The sequence below is a fragment of the Xenopus laevis genome, chromosome 3S, assembly GCF_017654675.1.
Source record: "Xenopus laevis strain J_2021 chromosome 3S, Xenopus_laevis_v10.1, whole genome shotgun sequence".
Lineage (NCBI taxonomy): Eukaryota > Metazoa > Chordata > Amphibia > Anura > Pipidae > Xenopus > Xenopus laevis.
The window spans coordinates 90,782,000-90,799,763 of record NC_054376.1 but is presented as its reverse complement, the minus strand read 5'-3'; the positions used below and the strand labels follow the sequence as shown (position 1 = coordinate 90,799,763).

The following is a 17,764-nucleotide window of genomic DNA, read 5'->3' as shown; positions in this document are numbered from 1 at the left end:
CTAATGTGCACCAAAATTGTCTGTTTAATTTGTAATTTTAACTAATAATCTAGCATAATTCTATTAATTCCTGTGAAAGTATATACAACATAGCATTGACCATATGGTAAAGAAATTTCTGCAATTGCTCTAGAAATTAATGATATTCAATCCTAATTTATGGGCTTGGCTGGCCCAAGTAGTGGATGTGTTGGGTGCGGGCAATAGCCTGAATGTAAAGCTGGCCATAGACACAAAGATACAGTTGTATGAAATAAAAATGTGTACGATTTTTGGTGTGTATTTTTCATGAAGAGTGTTCAACCCACAAGATTCTAACTGCAGGTATAGAAGTTGACTATACCAATACAGGTAGATTTTTAGCAAAACAGAAGGGCTATGGGAAGTAATAAGAAGCATTATTCACAGACAGTATGAAGAAGGGACTTTCGAATCTGGAAAGCTTGTTATTAGGATGGAATGTATCTATAACATTCTGTCTGTATTCAAACCAGTGACCTGCAGCTTGCTATGTAGTCTGCTCTGCCTGTGTTTTATATTAGCAGCACAGTTATTGGTTCGATTCTTTTTTATATCTATGGGTTTTCAGGTAGGTTTAAATGAGAATTAAAACTTAACTAAAGTAGTTGGGTAGAAATGTTGTACATTATGTTTTGGGCTTCTGTATCAGCCCAAGGCAACCACAGCCCTTTAGCGGTAAAGATCTGTGTCTCCAAAGATGCCCCAGTAGCTCCCCATATTCTTTTCTGCTGATTCACTGCACATGCTCTGTGCTGCTGTCACTTACTGAGCTTAGGGACCCACTCACAATATACAGTACACATAGAATAGAAATGTCACAATATAAGGCTGATTAGTAAATTATTCAGATTGTTGTTATATGGCAGCACAGAAACCAGCACAATAAGCATGAAAATGTAATAGCCCTGTAGCATTAGTATTTTATAACAGGCAAACCTTGTTTTCTGATGATTTGTGATAGCTTAGTTTCCCTATAGCTGCTTTAACATACTGAGAAAGTGTGTGTCACAGACACTCCTAGCGACATTCAAGATGGGAAACTCCTGTGACAACTATAAAGTCCTGGATCATTATTATTACAGAGCTGCTGAACCTTTAGATTGGTTCAATACGTTCAGTATATAATATATAGCTTTTTAGTCATATTCTTTTTTAGGATTTACTTCTCCTTTAATCTGCTCAGTTGTTATTATTCAAGCCAAAGGTGAGGGGATCCCTAATTTATTCCCAACTCATTCATTGCATGTTGTATATAAAGTCTGCATGCTCCTGGATGCTTTGATTCCTAAATCCTCTGTATCCTGGTTCTTGCCCCTGTTGTGTCCCAGATCTGGAGGCACGGGAGTAGCTGAGGGCTATAGCCAAAGGTGGTTTTTATATCCAGAAGAGCACACCTAGATCAGACTCCAGTTACTCCCCTGAGTTTTAGGTTTATATTATATAACATCATCTAATACATCATTTTTGATTTGATTAAATACAAAACAGTGTGGGTTTCCCAAAAATCAACCAAACGTAATTAAAGTATAAATACATTATGAGGACATAAAATTCCAAACCCTAATTTCCATATAAAATGTAAAATGTTATCTGGGAACAGAATCGTTGCAATCAGTTGTTCAGTGATTTAAAGTTAGGATGCACTTTTTGGGATTTGGATGAATCCTGAATCTTTCATCAAAGATTCACCCCAATCCTGAGCCAAGTCCAAATCCAAATTTGCCTATGCAAATTAAGGTAAAGAAGGTTTAATTATTGCAATTTCCTGGTTTTTGGGACAGAAAGTCCCCTTATATATAAGGATTTAATTTGGCTGGGCACTTGGATTTAATTTGCATCTGAATCCTACTGAAAAAGGGCAAATCCTGGAAAAAATCACGAACTGAATCCTGGATTCGGTATAATAACCAGTATAAAATAGCGACCAGAAATCAATACAAAAGGTGAAGAAGGCCCTGGGCAAAAGAGCTTTCAATCTAAAAGGGAATTGCTGAAATCTATATATCCCTGCTGATCCAAGGGAAGGCAAAAAACCCACTTGTGGCTCCTTCTAATATGCCACAATATGGGAGAAAATTCCTTTCCAACTCTAAACAGCAATTGGAACATTGACTTTAATCAACATGCTATTTCTGTTTACATAGAGGAAAACTATATTCACATGTGCCCCTTGCAGAATGATTAATGTCAAAATTATAAAGAAAAAAAAAATGTCAATATCTTTTAAAACGTCCTCCTTGCTACCTTGTAGAATGATTAAAATTGACAGCAAGAACAGGAAGCAATAAGGGAGGAATTCTATTTAAAAAATAGCAAAAGAATGTACAAATGTGGGAGATGGACAATAAGAAAAGTGATAGCTTGAAAAAGCAAATGAAAAAAATGATATTTATTAGGTGAAAAACAAGAACTCCCAACTCAACCCCATCCATAAACATCCCATAAACTCCCAACTATAGAATAAATGAGACCAGACACAAAGCTACAGTATATGAGTAAGCACAGCTTTATTTAAACCAAAATATCCTTACCATTAGTTTATTACATAAATATTAATACAGATGTGGGGCCTATTATCCAGAATGGTCAGGATCTGGGGTTTTCTGGATAAGGGATCTTTCTGTAATTTGGATACATTAATTCTAAATTTATTTAAACATTGAATAAAACCGACAACATAGTTTTGCCTCTAACAAGGATTAATTATATCTTAGTCAGGATCAAGTGCAAGCTACTTTTTAATTTTTACAGAGAAAAATGTAAATCAGGGGTGTCCAACCTGCAGCCCGAGGATCTACTTTGTGGCCTACATTAAGTTCTCAGTTCTTTTAAAAGCCTGTTTGTGAGATCTGTGAATGCCTGCTGTTCTCTCCTTTGGTTGGATACAGATTGAGCTGTAGGTCTGGGGCATGAGCAGGACTGGATTTACATAGCGGACACCCCTAGGCCCGCTGACGTTGATCGCCCCGTCCCCTCCCTTTTATTCGCGCAAATTTTCGGGACAAGAGTAATGGGGATTGGTGCACGAGACATTTAAAAAATGATTGTATCTGCTGCACATCCCCAGTGTTTCTGAACCAATGTGGGTGTGGTTGTGCAGCATGCCACCTTTCCACAAATCTAGGCCTGGGCATGAGCACCAAGATCCCACGTAAAATCCAAGTTTTTTTTGGGGAAAAAACTTCGGATCATTCGATTGAATGCGCTATTACTTCGATTCGTACGATTCGAAATCAAAAACAGGCCTATTCGATCGAACAGACCTATTCGACCTATTTGGGCAAAAAAAACCTTTGATTTAATTTCAGTTGGTCTTTTTGAATTCGAATTTCGAAGTTTTTCAGATTCGGAATTTGACCCTTGATAAATCTGCCCCACAGTTTCTGGTTCACACTGGCAATTTAACCATTGGCAAAATTGTTATGCAAATTTTGTGCTACAATTTTTCCATGTTGACTTTTGCTCTCAAAAAAACGCTCCCAGTAGACGTCTTTATTAATCCACGTCAATCAATCAATGGGACTGGAGCCTGATTTGCAAAATTTCTGGCCTGAGCAACTGGGAAAGGGATATCAAAATAGTACAATATTGATGAAGAAGCAACCATGTCTGGAAAAAATTGCCAATAAGGGAGCCTTTTTTTCTATGAAGAACAATTGTTGCATAGTGGAAAGGAGCTACTCTAACAAGGTAGGGCACTGTATATGCTCTTGCACAGCTAAAAACACCTACATCACTCCAAATCTTCTACAAATGAATATGTGCATGTCTATTTAAGGCAGCGTTCAGGGAAACAACAAGTGAAACCAAGTCATCACACTCATAGCCAAAAAGTGTTTGTGCCAGTTTCATAACACCCCAGAGATCAATAATTAAGCAATGTAAGCAATCACACCTCTGCAAGGTCTGGGGTCGTTAGGGAAATTACTCACATGCTTCTTCATGACTTGAACACATACTCTCTATGATCATCTTATGCAACAATCAGCATTGTCTTTGTTATTTCACGTGTAAGTGCACTGTCCTTAAACAAACGTATCATTCATTGCCAATGACAGTACAAAACAGCTAGTGTGAGAGATTATAGTTGTGGTTAACAAAGCTCATTACAATTGAGAAATAGAACACCTACACAATTCCACAACACTGTGAAGCATTAGCTGCTTAACCAAATATCAACTAACAACTAAGAAAGTCTACAGAATCTGCATTGAATTGAATTGAACTGTTATTTCTGGTGATTTGTGGATACTCATCTCTGCCTGAAGCTACACAAATAATTAGAGGCATGAATTCACAATTCTGAAGCATGAAACTATATTTCGGTCATATCTCTGGAGAAATCAGAAAGAAAGTATGTGGTGTGGAGATCCTAAAGCTAAAATATGTATCTGGGCCAATGGGTCAGAACCGCACAGTGATTTAGTTCAGCTGCTTGGAAGTGGCTTGTAAATAACATGTGACCTTGAATTGGGAGAGAGCTGCATAAAGACATGTGAATGATTTACATGCAGGTCAGAATCCTTTATCTTGATATGTTCATGATTAATTGCTATAGGACAGTGGGGGGAACATGCCCAAAATCCACATATTATTGTTTATAGTAGTTGAGTCTGAATCATCATGTACATAGTATGAACCTTTGTTCACAATGTGATCTCTCTGCTCCACAGTGCCGGTGCCTTTTACATTCAAGACTGAACTCACCACCTGTATAGGTATTTTATCCCAGGAAAGTAAAATTGGTCGTTGCATTCACTTCTTTCCTATCAATTTGCTGAGAGTTTTAAGGCCAAATAAAGAATATCTTACATTCTGATGTTGAACAAGAAGCTGGCTTTAGTTTTCATCTTGACAAACAGGCTCCTCATGTTCAAATTCCCACATCAGCCTGCAATTAGAATTTAATAGAGAATATCCAACTGTGATGAGATTCCCATCACTTTCTACCTTCATGCTTCTGCTGGCAGTTGGGGCTACATTGTCAGTCTTCCTGATTAACTACAGGCCACTGTCATTAGCAATGGGTCAAGGAGCGTGGCAGGGGGTATAAAGTAACAACATTTATGAACTTGATCAAGTCAGACTGGAGGTTCATCTTTAAAACTCCCGCCCTGTTCTATCACTATATCCAAACAGCGCCACCGCTGTGCTTACTCCAGCAACTCACTGTTGCACTACTCAAGTTTAATATCACTACAGCCAAATACCCAGCCAGCAAAGCAAGAACCACAATGTAAATTAACTGATTCATTGGCTCAGAAGTTCCAAAATGAAACTTTCTGTTGACTTTCAGGGTGAAGAACTATTCTACTTATGTGACAGCACCTGCCCTGCCAGCTTCGGGCTTTGGAATATACAATATGCTGCATATAGTAGTGCAGTCCTTAACACTTTCCTTATAGTCAATTTTGCTTCTGCAAGAGAGAGGCTACATCTGACTGAACCCTTTTGCTATCTTGATCAAATGGAAATCATCTCTTTGTTGCAGAAGTATAATAAACTAAGAGACCTGAAAAGAGACAGGTAGAATCAGTAAAGCATCAAAGAAAGACACTGAAAGTGCCAGAATAGCTTGCTCTAAAGCTTCTGCCCTGCCAGGTCACAGGAGCAGACTGATACAAATTGGTGGATCCTCTTCCTTGACAGAGGAAATAAGAACCTCACTTTAACCAGGATAATGCTTATGACCTTCAGCTAAGCTTTAATATAAACTATAGATTCAAATTTGTCAGCACCTCAGATGCGAAAATTGACTGTGTTCAGTAGTGATAGGTGATACTGGGATCTTTTGCTTGGTGGAAAAATATGCAAAACCACAGAAATTGATCTGAAATGCATTGGAGTCAATGACAATGTGAAATTATGCTGTGATTACAAAAAAAAAAAGACTCCCATGTTGTCAGTGTCAATGGATGACTGGAGGGGGCCTCAATGCTATTCAGCAGACAAAACCATGTATTTCACAGCAAAACTGTACTAGGTTGAATTATTTGCTCATTGTTAGTGATACGTCCATATTGTTCCTATTGGGACTACAACCTCAACTGCATTCAAGGCCTGCCACATTTAAAGTCTGGAAGAAATTGGCATTTTTTTCAGTATTCTAATCTATTCCCTGCCATACTGTCATGCCAAAAAGATAGACACACATGCTACCTCTAGACCAGGTCTCTTTGGTTTAATAAAAATGGTAGCTTCATGTTTATAATGTTTAGTTGAACATTAAATACTATTGTGTAGAGAATACAGCTAAAATCCTACAGATTGTTTATGAATCTCATTCAGTTTGGCTGATTAATTTTTTAGAAGTTCTCCTATCTTCACTCATCCACACTCTCCCATGAAGGCAGTGGCAAAACCACCCACTCAAAATATTGGGGCAATATTCAGGTCTTTCATATCTAGAGTGAGGTTACCCCAAATATCCCAACAAAACTAACCCAACCATATGATCATATGAAGCAGTAGTGAATTTACAAGACTGACTGAATTACACTAAGAACCTGCCACTTATAAAGCAGAATTATTGGCCCACTACATGCAAAGGGTTGTACACTACTTCTTGGAGCTATTAAGCAGACTGGGGGTCAGAAATATACAAGGCCATGTCCAGTTCCACATACACAATATATATACAGTTTGTTTGTGTGTTCTATATAAGTAATTCATGGAAACTATTCACAACACTCCAGAAGCTACTGAGGAAGATACATTTGATTAAAATAGTTCATCAGTAGGAAGCGGGTGACTTCTTCACTGTAATAAACCTGTCTTTTGCTCATTGCATTGTTATCACTTGTATTTTCCCTGAACTAGCCCATTTTATATATCATCTGCCAAAACAAACAATAAAAGTGGATTGATTTCATAGCCTAGCTAATGACTGGAAATTTTGTAAACGTTTTGGCAAAAGATGTGATTTTTATCTAGTTAGTCATATTTATAACGATATTTTGCTGCTCATCTGTAGAGGATATGATTCATCATGAGTATTTCATGCTTGATCTCCTTGGATATAATGACACATTCTGCCGCATTCTAATTAAGATCAAGAGTTATGGAGCAGATTCTGATCAGATGTGAAGTGACACAAGGGTGACCTTTGCATTCCCCTCTCATCTCTGAATTGGAAGAACTTTCTCAGGGGTCATGTCCAATTCAAAGATATAGAAAACTGCCTACAGCTTACAAGAAAATGACTGTGGTGACTATTAGACTGAAAGCTAGATCCTTGAGAAAATGAAAATAAAGAACAGTGTTGACCCAATGCAAGTTTCCATTAGTAGTTTTTAGGGATGCACCAAATCCACTATTTTGGATTCGGCTGAACTCCCGAATCCTTTGCGAAAGATTCGGCCGAATACCGAACCGAATCTAAACCCTAATTTGCATATGCAAATTAGGGGTGGGAAGTGGAAAACATTTTTTACTTCCTTATTTTGTGACAAAAAGTCACACTATTTCCCTCCCCGCCCCTAATTTGCATATGCAAATTAGGATTCGGATTCAGTTTGGCCGGGCAGAAGGATTCGGCCGAATCCTGATGAAAATGGCCGAATCCCGAACCGAATCCTGGATTCGGTGCATCCCTAGTAGTTTTGCTAAGTTTGCCCCATTCAGTAAAAGAGCAACCCAATGGCCTTTGGCTTTTATTAATTATAACAAATTGGTTAAAGGACATGGAAATGGTTAATAACTGGGGATGCCAGTGTGTTAGTTACCCCTCAGTGTTTAATCATTAACCTCAGACCCTACAATGATGTCCTTCTGTTTTGAAAATACACTAGCCTGGGGTTCTACAGGAACACAGGAAACAGGAAACAAGATGGTGGTACAGCACTCACTATATTAGTACCCTGGGCTGGTGCATTTTGCAGCAATGACAGTCTGAGATTAGTGATTATGACTGCTAGATTAAGCCTTTCCTTGTGCTCTTAAACTGGACTGCTGTGAACTGCAGCCACTTTAAGGGGATTTGCTTTGTACTGACTCCATGTAAATATTTTTATCACATCAAAGGACATATCTAATGAAATGTGTTTTAATGAATACAATTTCTAAATTTATATGCACAGAATTTATGCATAAGTTAATTTTGCCTTGAGCAGCAAAAAATTAATTTTATCTTGTTAATACGACTTCAGTTGGGCATACATAAGGTTGCCAAACATACAGTATGGCTCTTTGCTTGACTTGGACATCCTTGAGGCCCTCAGGCCAATGATTAGATCATAATGGGGGTCTATGCAGATACATGAGAGAGGACTGAATCAATGGGCTGGTGCCTTCTTTGTGCGGTTGAATTTTATATCCTGCCAAATATATACCAGTTTGGAAATCATAGAAGAAGCCAATTATCTATGGACTCTTAGGGGGTTAGTTACAAAAACTCAAATTTTTCTAGTTGAGTTTTAAAGCAGAAAAAAAAACTTAACATTTTTAGAGAAAAATAAACTTTAATTTTTTCGATATTTACTATACCCCGAAGCTGCTAACAATTTGAATTCATAAATACTGCAGCTAAACCCACAGTTTACCTAAAAGCAAAGCGTATAACCCTATGTGATTATATTTTCTGTATCAAGACTTTGCAAGAACTGTGAGGATTGATGTTGTCCTCAGCCTATAAGTTTTGAGAGAGTGAGACACTGTCTGGCCAATGAAAAAACATTTTATTACAGAGAGCAGAGCTTAATGAGGAACCGTACGTTGCCTGGAGACTGAGGTTATGCCCCGCCTATAGGATTGGTTGTAACACCCTTACACCTGTCCCTTTAAATGGTGGTCGTGTAACATTGAAAATGGGTGTTGGTTTGGGCAGTCTCTCTCTATTAAAAGCCACTAGCAAGGGAGGACTAAGCCTATGGAACCATTGCTGTGGTCTTGCCAATCTCTTAAAAGCTAATGACGTGGGAGGACTAAGCCCTCTGAATGAAACCAATGATTAGGTCAGGAGACATTTATCCCAAGTAATGCTACCATGCAGCTCATATAAAATTGTGCTTTCTATTTGCAGACATACAATACGCGGGGGATAGTATTCATTATTATGCCTTTATACATCCAAACCACGAGATATGTGTGTCAAGTTTCTAAGGTCTGTTTTAATTTTAGCTGAAGATCTCTGTGTAGTCTTTAGAAGTTTTGACTCCTTGAAAAATATGGCCTGAATTGTTTTAAAAGAAAGAGAAGAATTCAATTTAAAAATGTAGCCAAAAGCCTCATATTGCTGGTTATTGGAACAGATATGAAACAAAATCAAGTCATCTGCATATACCGTAATATGATGATAACCTGCTACAGTTACATCTGGGATTCACAGATTCTGAAATAGAAGTGGTATCAATGTCAGTTTAAATAAAGTCGGAAAAAGAGGGCATCAGCTTCCATCCACCAACCCTTCTGAAAAATAATCTGCTTTGCATGAGTACATTGAAATTTGCCATCATTTAGGACCCCACCAGCCATCATTTTATTCTGGTTCCTCCAGCAGCCACTGCGTATACAAAGAACGAGAGGCTACAATATTTGCATTAGGTGCAACCAAGAGATATGGATTAAATCTCAACACATCTCATAAGATTGCAACACAATAAATCCAGTAAAGCTGATTTTCTTTGTTTCTGCACAGAGGTGAAAATACATTGAATGTCAAAACAGACATTAGCCATAAACTAAGAGGGCAAATAAAACTGAACCTAAGACACTGTAAAGAAATCTAAAAGGCAGCAAAGAGCACATGAACCATACCAGAGGGCAGGACCTTGTGAGTCAGAGGCCTGACAGCTTTCAGCTGAAGCCCATAGTAAGCAGGCTGACTTACCAAAGCACTTAGGACATGGAACAGGCAGGTTAGAGGGCTCTTACAGACAAGCGTTTTTAGCTGCACTCCCCTGCGTTCCGGTTTCAGGCCTTCAGCCGCAGGGGAGCGCAGGAGTAGACGCACTGAATTATTTTCAATAGGGCAATGTATTTTTGTATAACAAAAGCCCTTGGCCCTCCGGCAGAAACGTACCTCTCCTTAGTCTTCTGCCCCTCTCGCGATGGGGCCCGCCCCCTTTTGCATCACACTGCACGCGGCCCCGTCCCCTTTACACGTAGCTCCACCCATTTTTACGTCACGGTGTTACCGCCACATCACTGGCCGATAAATTTTTTAAAAAAAGGTGGCAACCCTAGGGGGGACACAATACCTCCCTGTCCAGTAGCAAAACAACACACAGTGGTGAGAATAAAATACCAATTGTGCAAAACAGAAACAATAGCAATTTATTTTTTCATGGAAATATGTTTCAATATAAATTAAGCTTTCAAAAAATACAGAATACAAAACAAACAAGACCATTTTACAGAGCGTGAATGTGGCATACGATCATGGTTGGAACACTTCAATGCCATGTTTGCGGCATGTAAAGGCAAAAAAGTTACACAAATTCATTTAGAAGACTGTAAAGTGCATTTTACCATGTAAATATTTATATTTAAAGGACGACACTTAAAACACTTCAAGGATATAAGGTATTGTAGTTTTTGGACTGTACCTTCAATGTATAAAAATAATTTATTTATAGCATTGCCTGGGGAGTAGGAACCAATCGAGCCATCACTAGATCATAATGCAGTCTATATCTTCACATTGTCACCATAGAACATTCACTGAATTTTATATTTCCAGATGTTTTCAAAAAGGAAGGAACCAGAATAGGATGAACTGGTGAACGTCCATCTGAATAATATTCTCCACCAAACACTGTACACGGGAATCAACAAGGAACCATCAGGCTCCATCAGGCTTTCCTCTCTATCCTTTACCAACTGTGCCCAATAAAGTACATTTTTGTGCATGTGAAAAATCTCCTCTTCTCATTTGCAGTCCTGCTTTAGTATCTCCATAACCTTCTTTCCAAGAACTGGTTTCCAAACCTGGACAAAACTTTTCATATTGACAATAAGACGGCCTGTTCGTATGTCTTCATATCCAGCCACAAGGTATTCCAGGCCTAGAAAGCAAAAACACACACATTTCATGTTATGAATTTTAAATCCGCGGTTCATGGAGTTTTCCAATTCAAGATCCCCTTTGATGCCCCTTAGCTCATAACAAGATGACAAATAACTTAAAGGGGTTGTTCACCTTTAAATTAACTTTTAGTATGATGTAGAGAGAGTGATATTATAATATTTGTAATTGGTTTTCATGTTTTATTATTTGTGGGTACCCTTGAAACCACGCACTGATCTGAATAAGAGACTGGAATATAAATAGGAGAGGCCTGTAGAGAAAAATGAGTGATACAAAGTAGCAATAACAATACATGTGTAGCCTTACAGAGCATTTGTTTTTTTAGATGGGGTCAGTGACCATTATTAGAAAGCTGGAAAGAGTCAGCCCAAGGTGACCACAGCCCTTTAGCATAAGGTTACCATTCGTCCCCGTTTGCCGGGGATCTGCCCCGTTTCAGAGCTGCTGTCCCCGTGCAAATTGTCCCCGTTGGCCGTCCCCGTGTGGTAAAAAAGACCCCGTGAAATCCCTGGATCGCCAGGCATTCAGGCAGCCAGCTTTGCAGGTCCTTCTAGCAGAAGACTGCACTATGCAAATTGGCCAATCCGGAAGCACCAGCACCGAGAAAGCTGTGACGAAGGACTGAGGCATGATTATTTTCACTTGCGTGTCTCCTGTGGTGTAATTCAATTCCTCTCTGCCCCCTCCTGCTGCACAGAACTGCTTTCAGCTACGGACGGAGGAAAGGAATGTGGCAAGACACAGCAGCAGCACTGCTCACAAAGCTGGCTGGCATTAGAGAATTCCACGTGAAGTGCAGGGATCAAAGTTATAATCTCTGTGTGAGTTTACTATGAATTCTGGTGGTAGTTATACATGAAATAATCTCTGTGCCAATTTACTATGAGTTCTGGGGTAGTTATACATGAAATAATCTCTGTGCCAATTTACTATGAGTTCTGGGGTAGTTATACATGAAATAATCTCTGTGCCAATTTACTATGAGTTCTGGGGTAGTTATACATGAAATAATCTCTGTGCCAATTTACTATGAGTTCTGGGGGTTGTTATACATGAAATAATCTCTGTGCCAATTTACTATGAGTTCTGGGGGTAGTTATACATGAAATAATCTCTGTGCCAATTTACTATGAGTTCTGGGGGTTGTTATACATGAAATAATCTCTGTGCCAATTTACTATGAGTTCTGGGGGTAGTTATACATGAAATAATCTCTGTGCCAATTTACTATGAGTTCTGGGGTAGTTATACATGAAATAATCTCTGTGCCAATTTACTATGAGTTCTGGGGTAGTTATACATGAAATAATCTCTGTGCCAATTTACTATGAGTTCTGGGGGTAGTTATACATGAAATAATCTCTGTGCCAATTTACTATGAGTTCTGGGGTAGTTATACATGAAATAATCTCTGTGCCAATTTACTATGAGTTCTGGGGGTTGTTATACATGAAATAATCTCTGTGCCAATTTACTATGAGTTCTGGGGGTAGTTATACATGAAATAATCTCTGTGCCAATTTACTATGAGTTCTGGGGTAGTTATACATGAAATAATCTCTGTGCCAATTAACTATGAGTTCTGGGGTAGTTATACATGAAATAATCTCTGTGCCAAGCTACTATGAGTTCTGGGGTAGTTATACACAGAATTGCCACTGCGTTCATTTATATATTGACATACGGTGTATTTGTAAGATGGGCGTGGTTAGCGGGGGCGTGTCTTGCACAGTGGGCATGGTCTAAAAAAATTGCCGCCGTGCACTACGTGCGCCGCCATTTTCCGCTATGTCCCCAGATTTCACTCTGAAAATCTGGTCACCTTACTTTAGCAGTTGAGATCTTTGCTTTCAAAGATGCCCCAGTAGCTCCCCATCTTCTTTTCTCGGATTCACTGCACATGCTCTGTGCTGCTGTCACTTACCTGAGATTAGGGACAGATTCATGCAGTGTATATTCAGTATAAAATTAAAAACACTAGTGGGATTAGTAATTATTTCAGATTCCCAGATTCCAAATCAGTGCACTCTGAACACAAATGATTAATAATCAGCATCTATGTCAGATAGAACCTCACTTTCTGCTAATCTTTTGATGATTACCAACGACTCCTTAGCTCAACTTTTCATCAGCCGCCAAGAGTACACTGAGCATGTGCAGTGCAGCTGACAATCAAAAGATGGAATAACAAGATTCATGATGGGGAGTTGCTGCAGTGGAATTTGAAGATATGGTTCATTACTGTTATAGTGCTGCTGAACCTTGGAGACTGTACAATATGTTTAGTATAAAATACATTTATAGCCATATTTGTTTTAGGATTTAGTTCTCCTTATCGCAGGGCCGTCATCCACTTTCCTGGGCCTCCACAGAGCCATACCTCTCAACATTTTGTGAAATAGAAAGAGGGACTAAAATATGTTTGACCACACCCATTTCTGTGGCTACACCCCAGTTTGAACACATTGTGGTTTTTATGTGTTATTACAGTTTTGCTAATGAAGATGAATTGCCCTTTAAGCTGCAAGTCAGTTTCCCCAAGAGACCTGCTTAATTTTTTCTGGCTGTTCAACTGCAGGAGATTAAAGAGAAAGTCAGGACATTACAGTAACAATCTGGGACTGCAGGTTGAGTTGTCAAAATCTGGACTGTTCCGTGAAAAACAGGACAGTTGGGAGGTATGCAGAGGGGCCAGACCCACAGTTTGGGAACTTCTTACTTAAAGGATAATTAAACCTTTAAAATAAGGGAATATAAAATTGATGAGGGTGCTATTCTAAGAACTTTTGTAATTTACATTCATTATTTATTTTCTTTTTATTTCAAGATATAAAGGGATACATGTACTGTTAATAGAAGGAATTTTGTTCCAACAGTCGCACCTGCTGGTCAGATTCCCACCAGTCTGACCACCAAGTAGTCAAGGAAGTTGTCAGGAGAAAGAAAGAGGCTGATTTGATTGGGAAAGATATGAGAAAGGTTTCTTTTTTTCCCCTAATCAGACCAGGCCTCTTTCTTTATCCTAACATCCTTGACTACTTGGTGGTCAGACTGGTAGAAACTGATCAGCAGGTTGTACCAAAATTCATTCATATTTACAGTACATGTATCCCTTAATATGTAATAAATAAATAATGAATGTAAATGACAAAAGTGCTTAGAATAGCCCCCTCATCAATTTTATATTCACTTATTTTAAAGGTTTACTTACAGTATCCTTTACGTCTTTTTTTATCAGAAAAAGACAATGTACTGTTAATTATTATGCAAGCGTGTAAAATTTGTGTAGAATTCCTAATGTCATGAAAATAAACCTAAGTTACATTTTTGTTTTTAAAGCTATTGTTTTACTATTAAAGGAAAGGTTAAAACTAAGTAAGACTTATCAGAAAGGTCCACCTAAATATACGAGTAAACCCTCAAAGTAATGCTGCATTTCTTTCCTTCTATTGTGTACACATGGGCTTCTGTATCAGACTTCCTGCCTTCAGCTTAAACCTTATTGCCCTGGCATGAGCATGCTCAGTTTGTTCCTCTCAACCCCCCCTCCCTTCTCTGCTGTAATCTGAGCCCAGAGCTATAAGTGAGCAGGGAGAGAGTCAGGCAGGAAGTAATATCACACCAAGCTAATACTGCAGCTGCTATCCTGAACAAACGAATTGCGGTAAATCCTTCGACTTCGATATTCAAAGTCGAAGGATTTTACTTAGACTGTCGAATATCAAGGTTAATTAACCCTCGATATTCGACCAATATTAAATGTGCCCCATAGTGTTTAGTAAAAGTGATTGTGGGGAAAATCTAGGAAAGGTTCATGAATCAGAAATAAAGTCATCAGGATCAGGAGAAATGTAAAATATGCACATAAACTTTTGTGATATAGAAATAAATCTAAAGGTTTCATCCTCCTTTATTAAACAAAAGCGTAGAAGTAATATTTACCAGGATTTAAGATGGGACATGTACACCCTCTATTAGTCCAAGATTCGGGATAAAGTGTTCTCTTTCCACGACGAATCTTGAGCTTTGACATTTTCAACACCTTTTTAATCTTAATGTTGACCTCTGCGTGCGAACCTTTATCATGGGCTGATAAGATCTTTACTTTTAACACTATTAAGAAAAAAAAAAGAAAGTGACACACCTGCACAAAATATCTTGCTAAATACAAAATTCCTCCTTTGGAAGATTCCTGTTCTGTAGTTTTACAGCAATAAATGTTACTACACCCTAGCAATATGTCACATTTACATCTATATACAGTAAAAGCATAGGAAGTAAGAATTTAAATACATTTAATTTTTTCCTTGAATTCAAGGGGCCTATTTATCAAGTCTCGAATCTTTCTGGTTGAGTTTTAAAGAGCTAAAAAATCTGAATTTTTCAATGGAAAAAAAGAGATTTATTATGATCCTAAACTGCTAAAAATCACATTTGAAAATACTGCAGCTAAAACCTGTCGCAGTCATGTTAAAGTCAATGGCAGATGGTCCCTTTAACAATTGGAACATATTTTTTACCTTAAGGATTCTCTATAGTTTCTCCTGTTTGACACTAGTTTTCATTCGATAATCCGACATATTAAGAGTTTTTTGGGCGACAAATCGATAAATTCTAGTTTTCAGAACGACAATTTGAAAAGTCACATGATTTGAATTAATGCTCGATTTTGTTGCCATTTTGTTTCTTGCACTGATTTTATTGAGAATAATTATTAGTAAATTAAGGGCATTGGGTTTGAGAGTTTGGTCGAATTTAGTGATATAAACGTTTTAATTAATATGTGCCCCAGAGAAAAAAACATGATCATGGGGGAAAAAAAGACTCTGAGCAGTAGATATTTAATAAAGATCTTAGACTTGTCAGAATTATCCCAGTTTTGTTTTTTTTTTCGAAGAAAATAAAATTATCACAAAAAATTAAAACTGCATTGCAATTATCTAATTAATTAATTTTCAATGAGACCAAAAATCTTGACTGTTTTAATAAGCTGAAAAAAATAATAAAGTTAGTCGTTAGTAAAACGATTACCATTGACTTTTATAGAAACTCTACATTTTGGGGCACATTTACTAAGGGTCGAATATCGAGGGTTAATTAACCCTCGATATTCAACCATCGAAGTAAATTCCTTTGACTTCGAATATCGAAGTCGAAGGATGTACCGCAAATACTTCGATCGAACGATCAAAAGAAAAATCGTTTGATCGAACGATTAAATCCTTCGAATCGAACGTTTCGAAGGATTTTAATCCAACGATCGAAGGATTTTCCTTCGATCAAAAAAGCTTAGGTCCATTCCCTTCATAAAATAGCTGGCTAAAAAAAAAAAGGAAGCTACAGCCTCAGGAAGCCACTATAATTTTTATTAGGTTTAAGTAACTGAAAAAATACTATTTCAAGTATTGTATTTGTATGGGGGGGGGGGTGCGCAAGAAGGCAGCCTGTTTAATTGATGTGATTGAAAAATTCCCAGATATCTATTTGCAGGTTTGAATATCCCGTTTCACAGGGACCATATTGGCCTGCTTATGTGGTCCTCTTGTGATGGGTCTCCATGGGCCTCTATTATGGTCTTATCGTTATCGTATGAGATCATCATTTGCCAAGCAGATCTTTTGGTATATGCCCATCTTAATTCAGCAGGCTAATTTCCAAATTATCTATATTTAGAAGAAGACTCTCATAGTCAACTTGAGTCTCCCTGAGGCGGGTCCTGTAATGCCGCCCCCCCTCCCCACCGCTTTTACCATCTCCAATTGGAGCGGGTCCGGGGGGTGGGCGCATAGCTAGTGCAGAGAGCGCAATTTAATTTCCGGTTTAAAACCAGGAAATAGGTTACCAGTAGTTGCTTTTTGCCGCCCCAATAACTTGTGGGAAATGCTGCCATGGCTGGTGTGCCCCTGACCATGCAACTCCTACAGTTACAGTTTCATCCACAACTTTTCCGGCAGCAACAAAGAAACACATTTAGGAAACCATCTGCAGTTACTGTAGGTTTGAAAATAAACAATTGTTATTCCTTTCCTTTTCACTCAACTGCAGGTATTTCATAATAGTAATAACATAAGGTTGTATGTCGGCAATGGCTCATTGACCCTGCACTCACAACTACACAATTGGCTGCACATTGGAGGCATAAGTCATTGTGTGTTCACTATGAGTTATTTGTCTGCATGCTGGATACATACATATGTGACCCTGTGCTCACAGTCGCCCGTTTGCAGGCTAACTACAGGCAATAGAATAGAGGTAAGCACTCCATCTATTTAATGGAAGATTACACCCTCTTCCTTGTCTATTGAAATGTCGGTGTGCTTACCTCTACTCTATTGCACACGGAAGCTGTGGATTGGTCAGTGGGAGACTTATAGCACCCTACAAACACTGCAGCACAGGTCAGGAGTCGTAGGCTAAGCTAAATGAACAAGGGCCTGTAGAATGACTTATCAAAATCGGGAGTCCATATAGTTAATCAGCCAGGCCCAAGGGACTCGCCCCAGTTCAGAAAGGCATTCAACTACAAAAAAGTTTATATCAAAAACGATATAAGTCCCAAGGCCTCTTCAGTACTAGCTACTGTTTTAATATGAATAACAATAAATTAATATTTTTTACTTGAAGAGGCCTTGGGACTTATATCGTTTTTGATATCTGTAGAATGACTGCTTCATTTTACTCCTACTTTTGCAGTATACATCTCCGTCAGCACCACCT

General features: G+C 38.3%; 1 protein-coding gene across 1 annotated transcript in view; it reads right to left on the bottom strand.

Annotated features, from left to right (window-relative positions):
- Window positions 1–10,270: 10,270 nt before the first annotated feature.
- ntn4.S (netrin 4 S homeolog) overlaps window positions 10,271–17,764 on the bottom strand; it is a 79,317-nt gene continuing 71,823 nt past the window's right edge. Inside the window, exons 9-10 of the mRNA XM_018256005.2 lie at window positions 14,990–15,160; window positions 10,271–11,024 (exon numbers count right to left, since the gene is read on the bottom strand). Coding sequence (XP_018111494.1) covers window positions 10,888–11,024; window positions 14,990–15,160 — 308 coding nt within the window. The 3' untranslated portion in view covers window positions 10,271–10,887. The remainder of the gene's footprint in view (window positions 11,025–14,989; window positions 15,161–17,764) is intronic.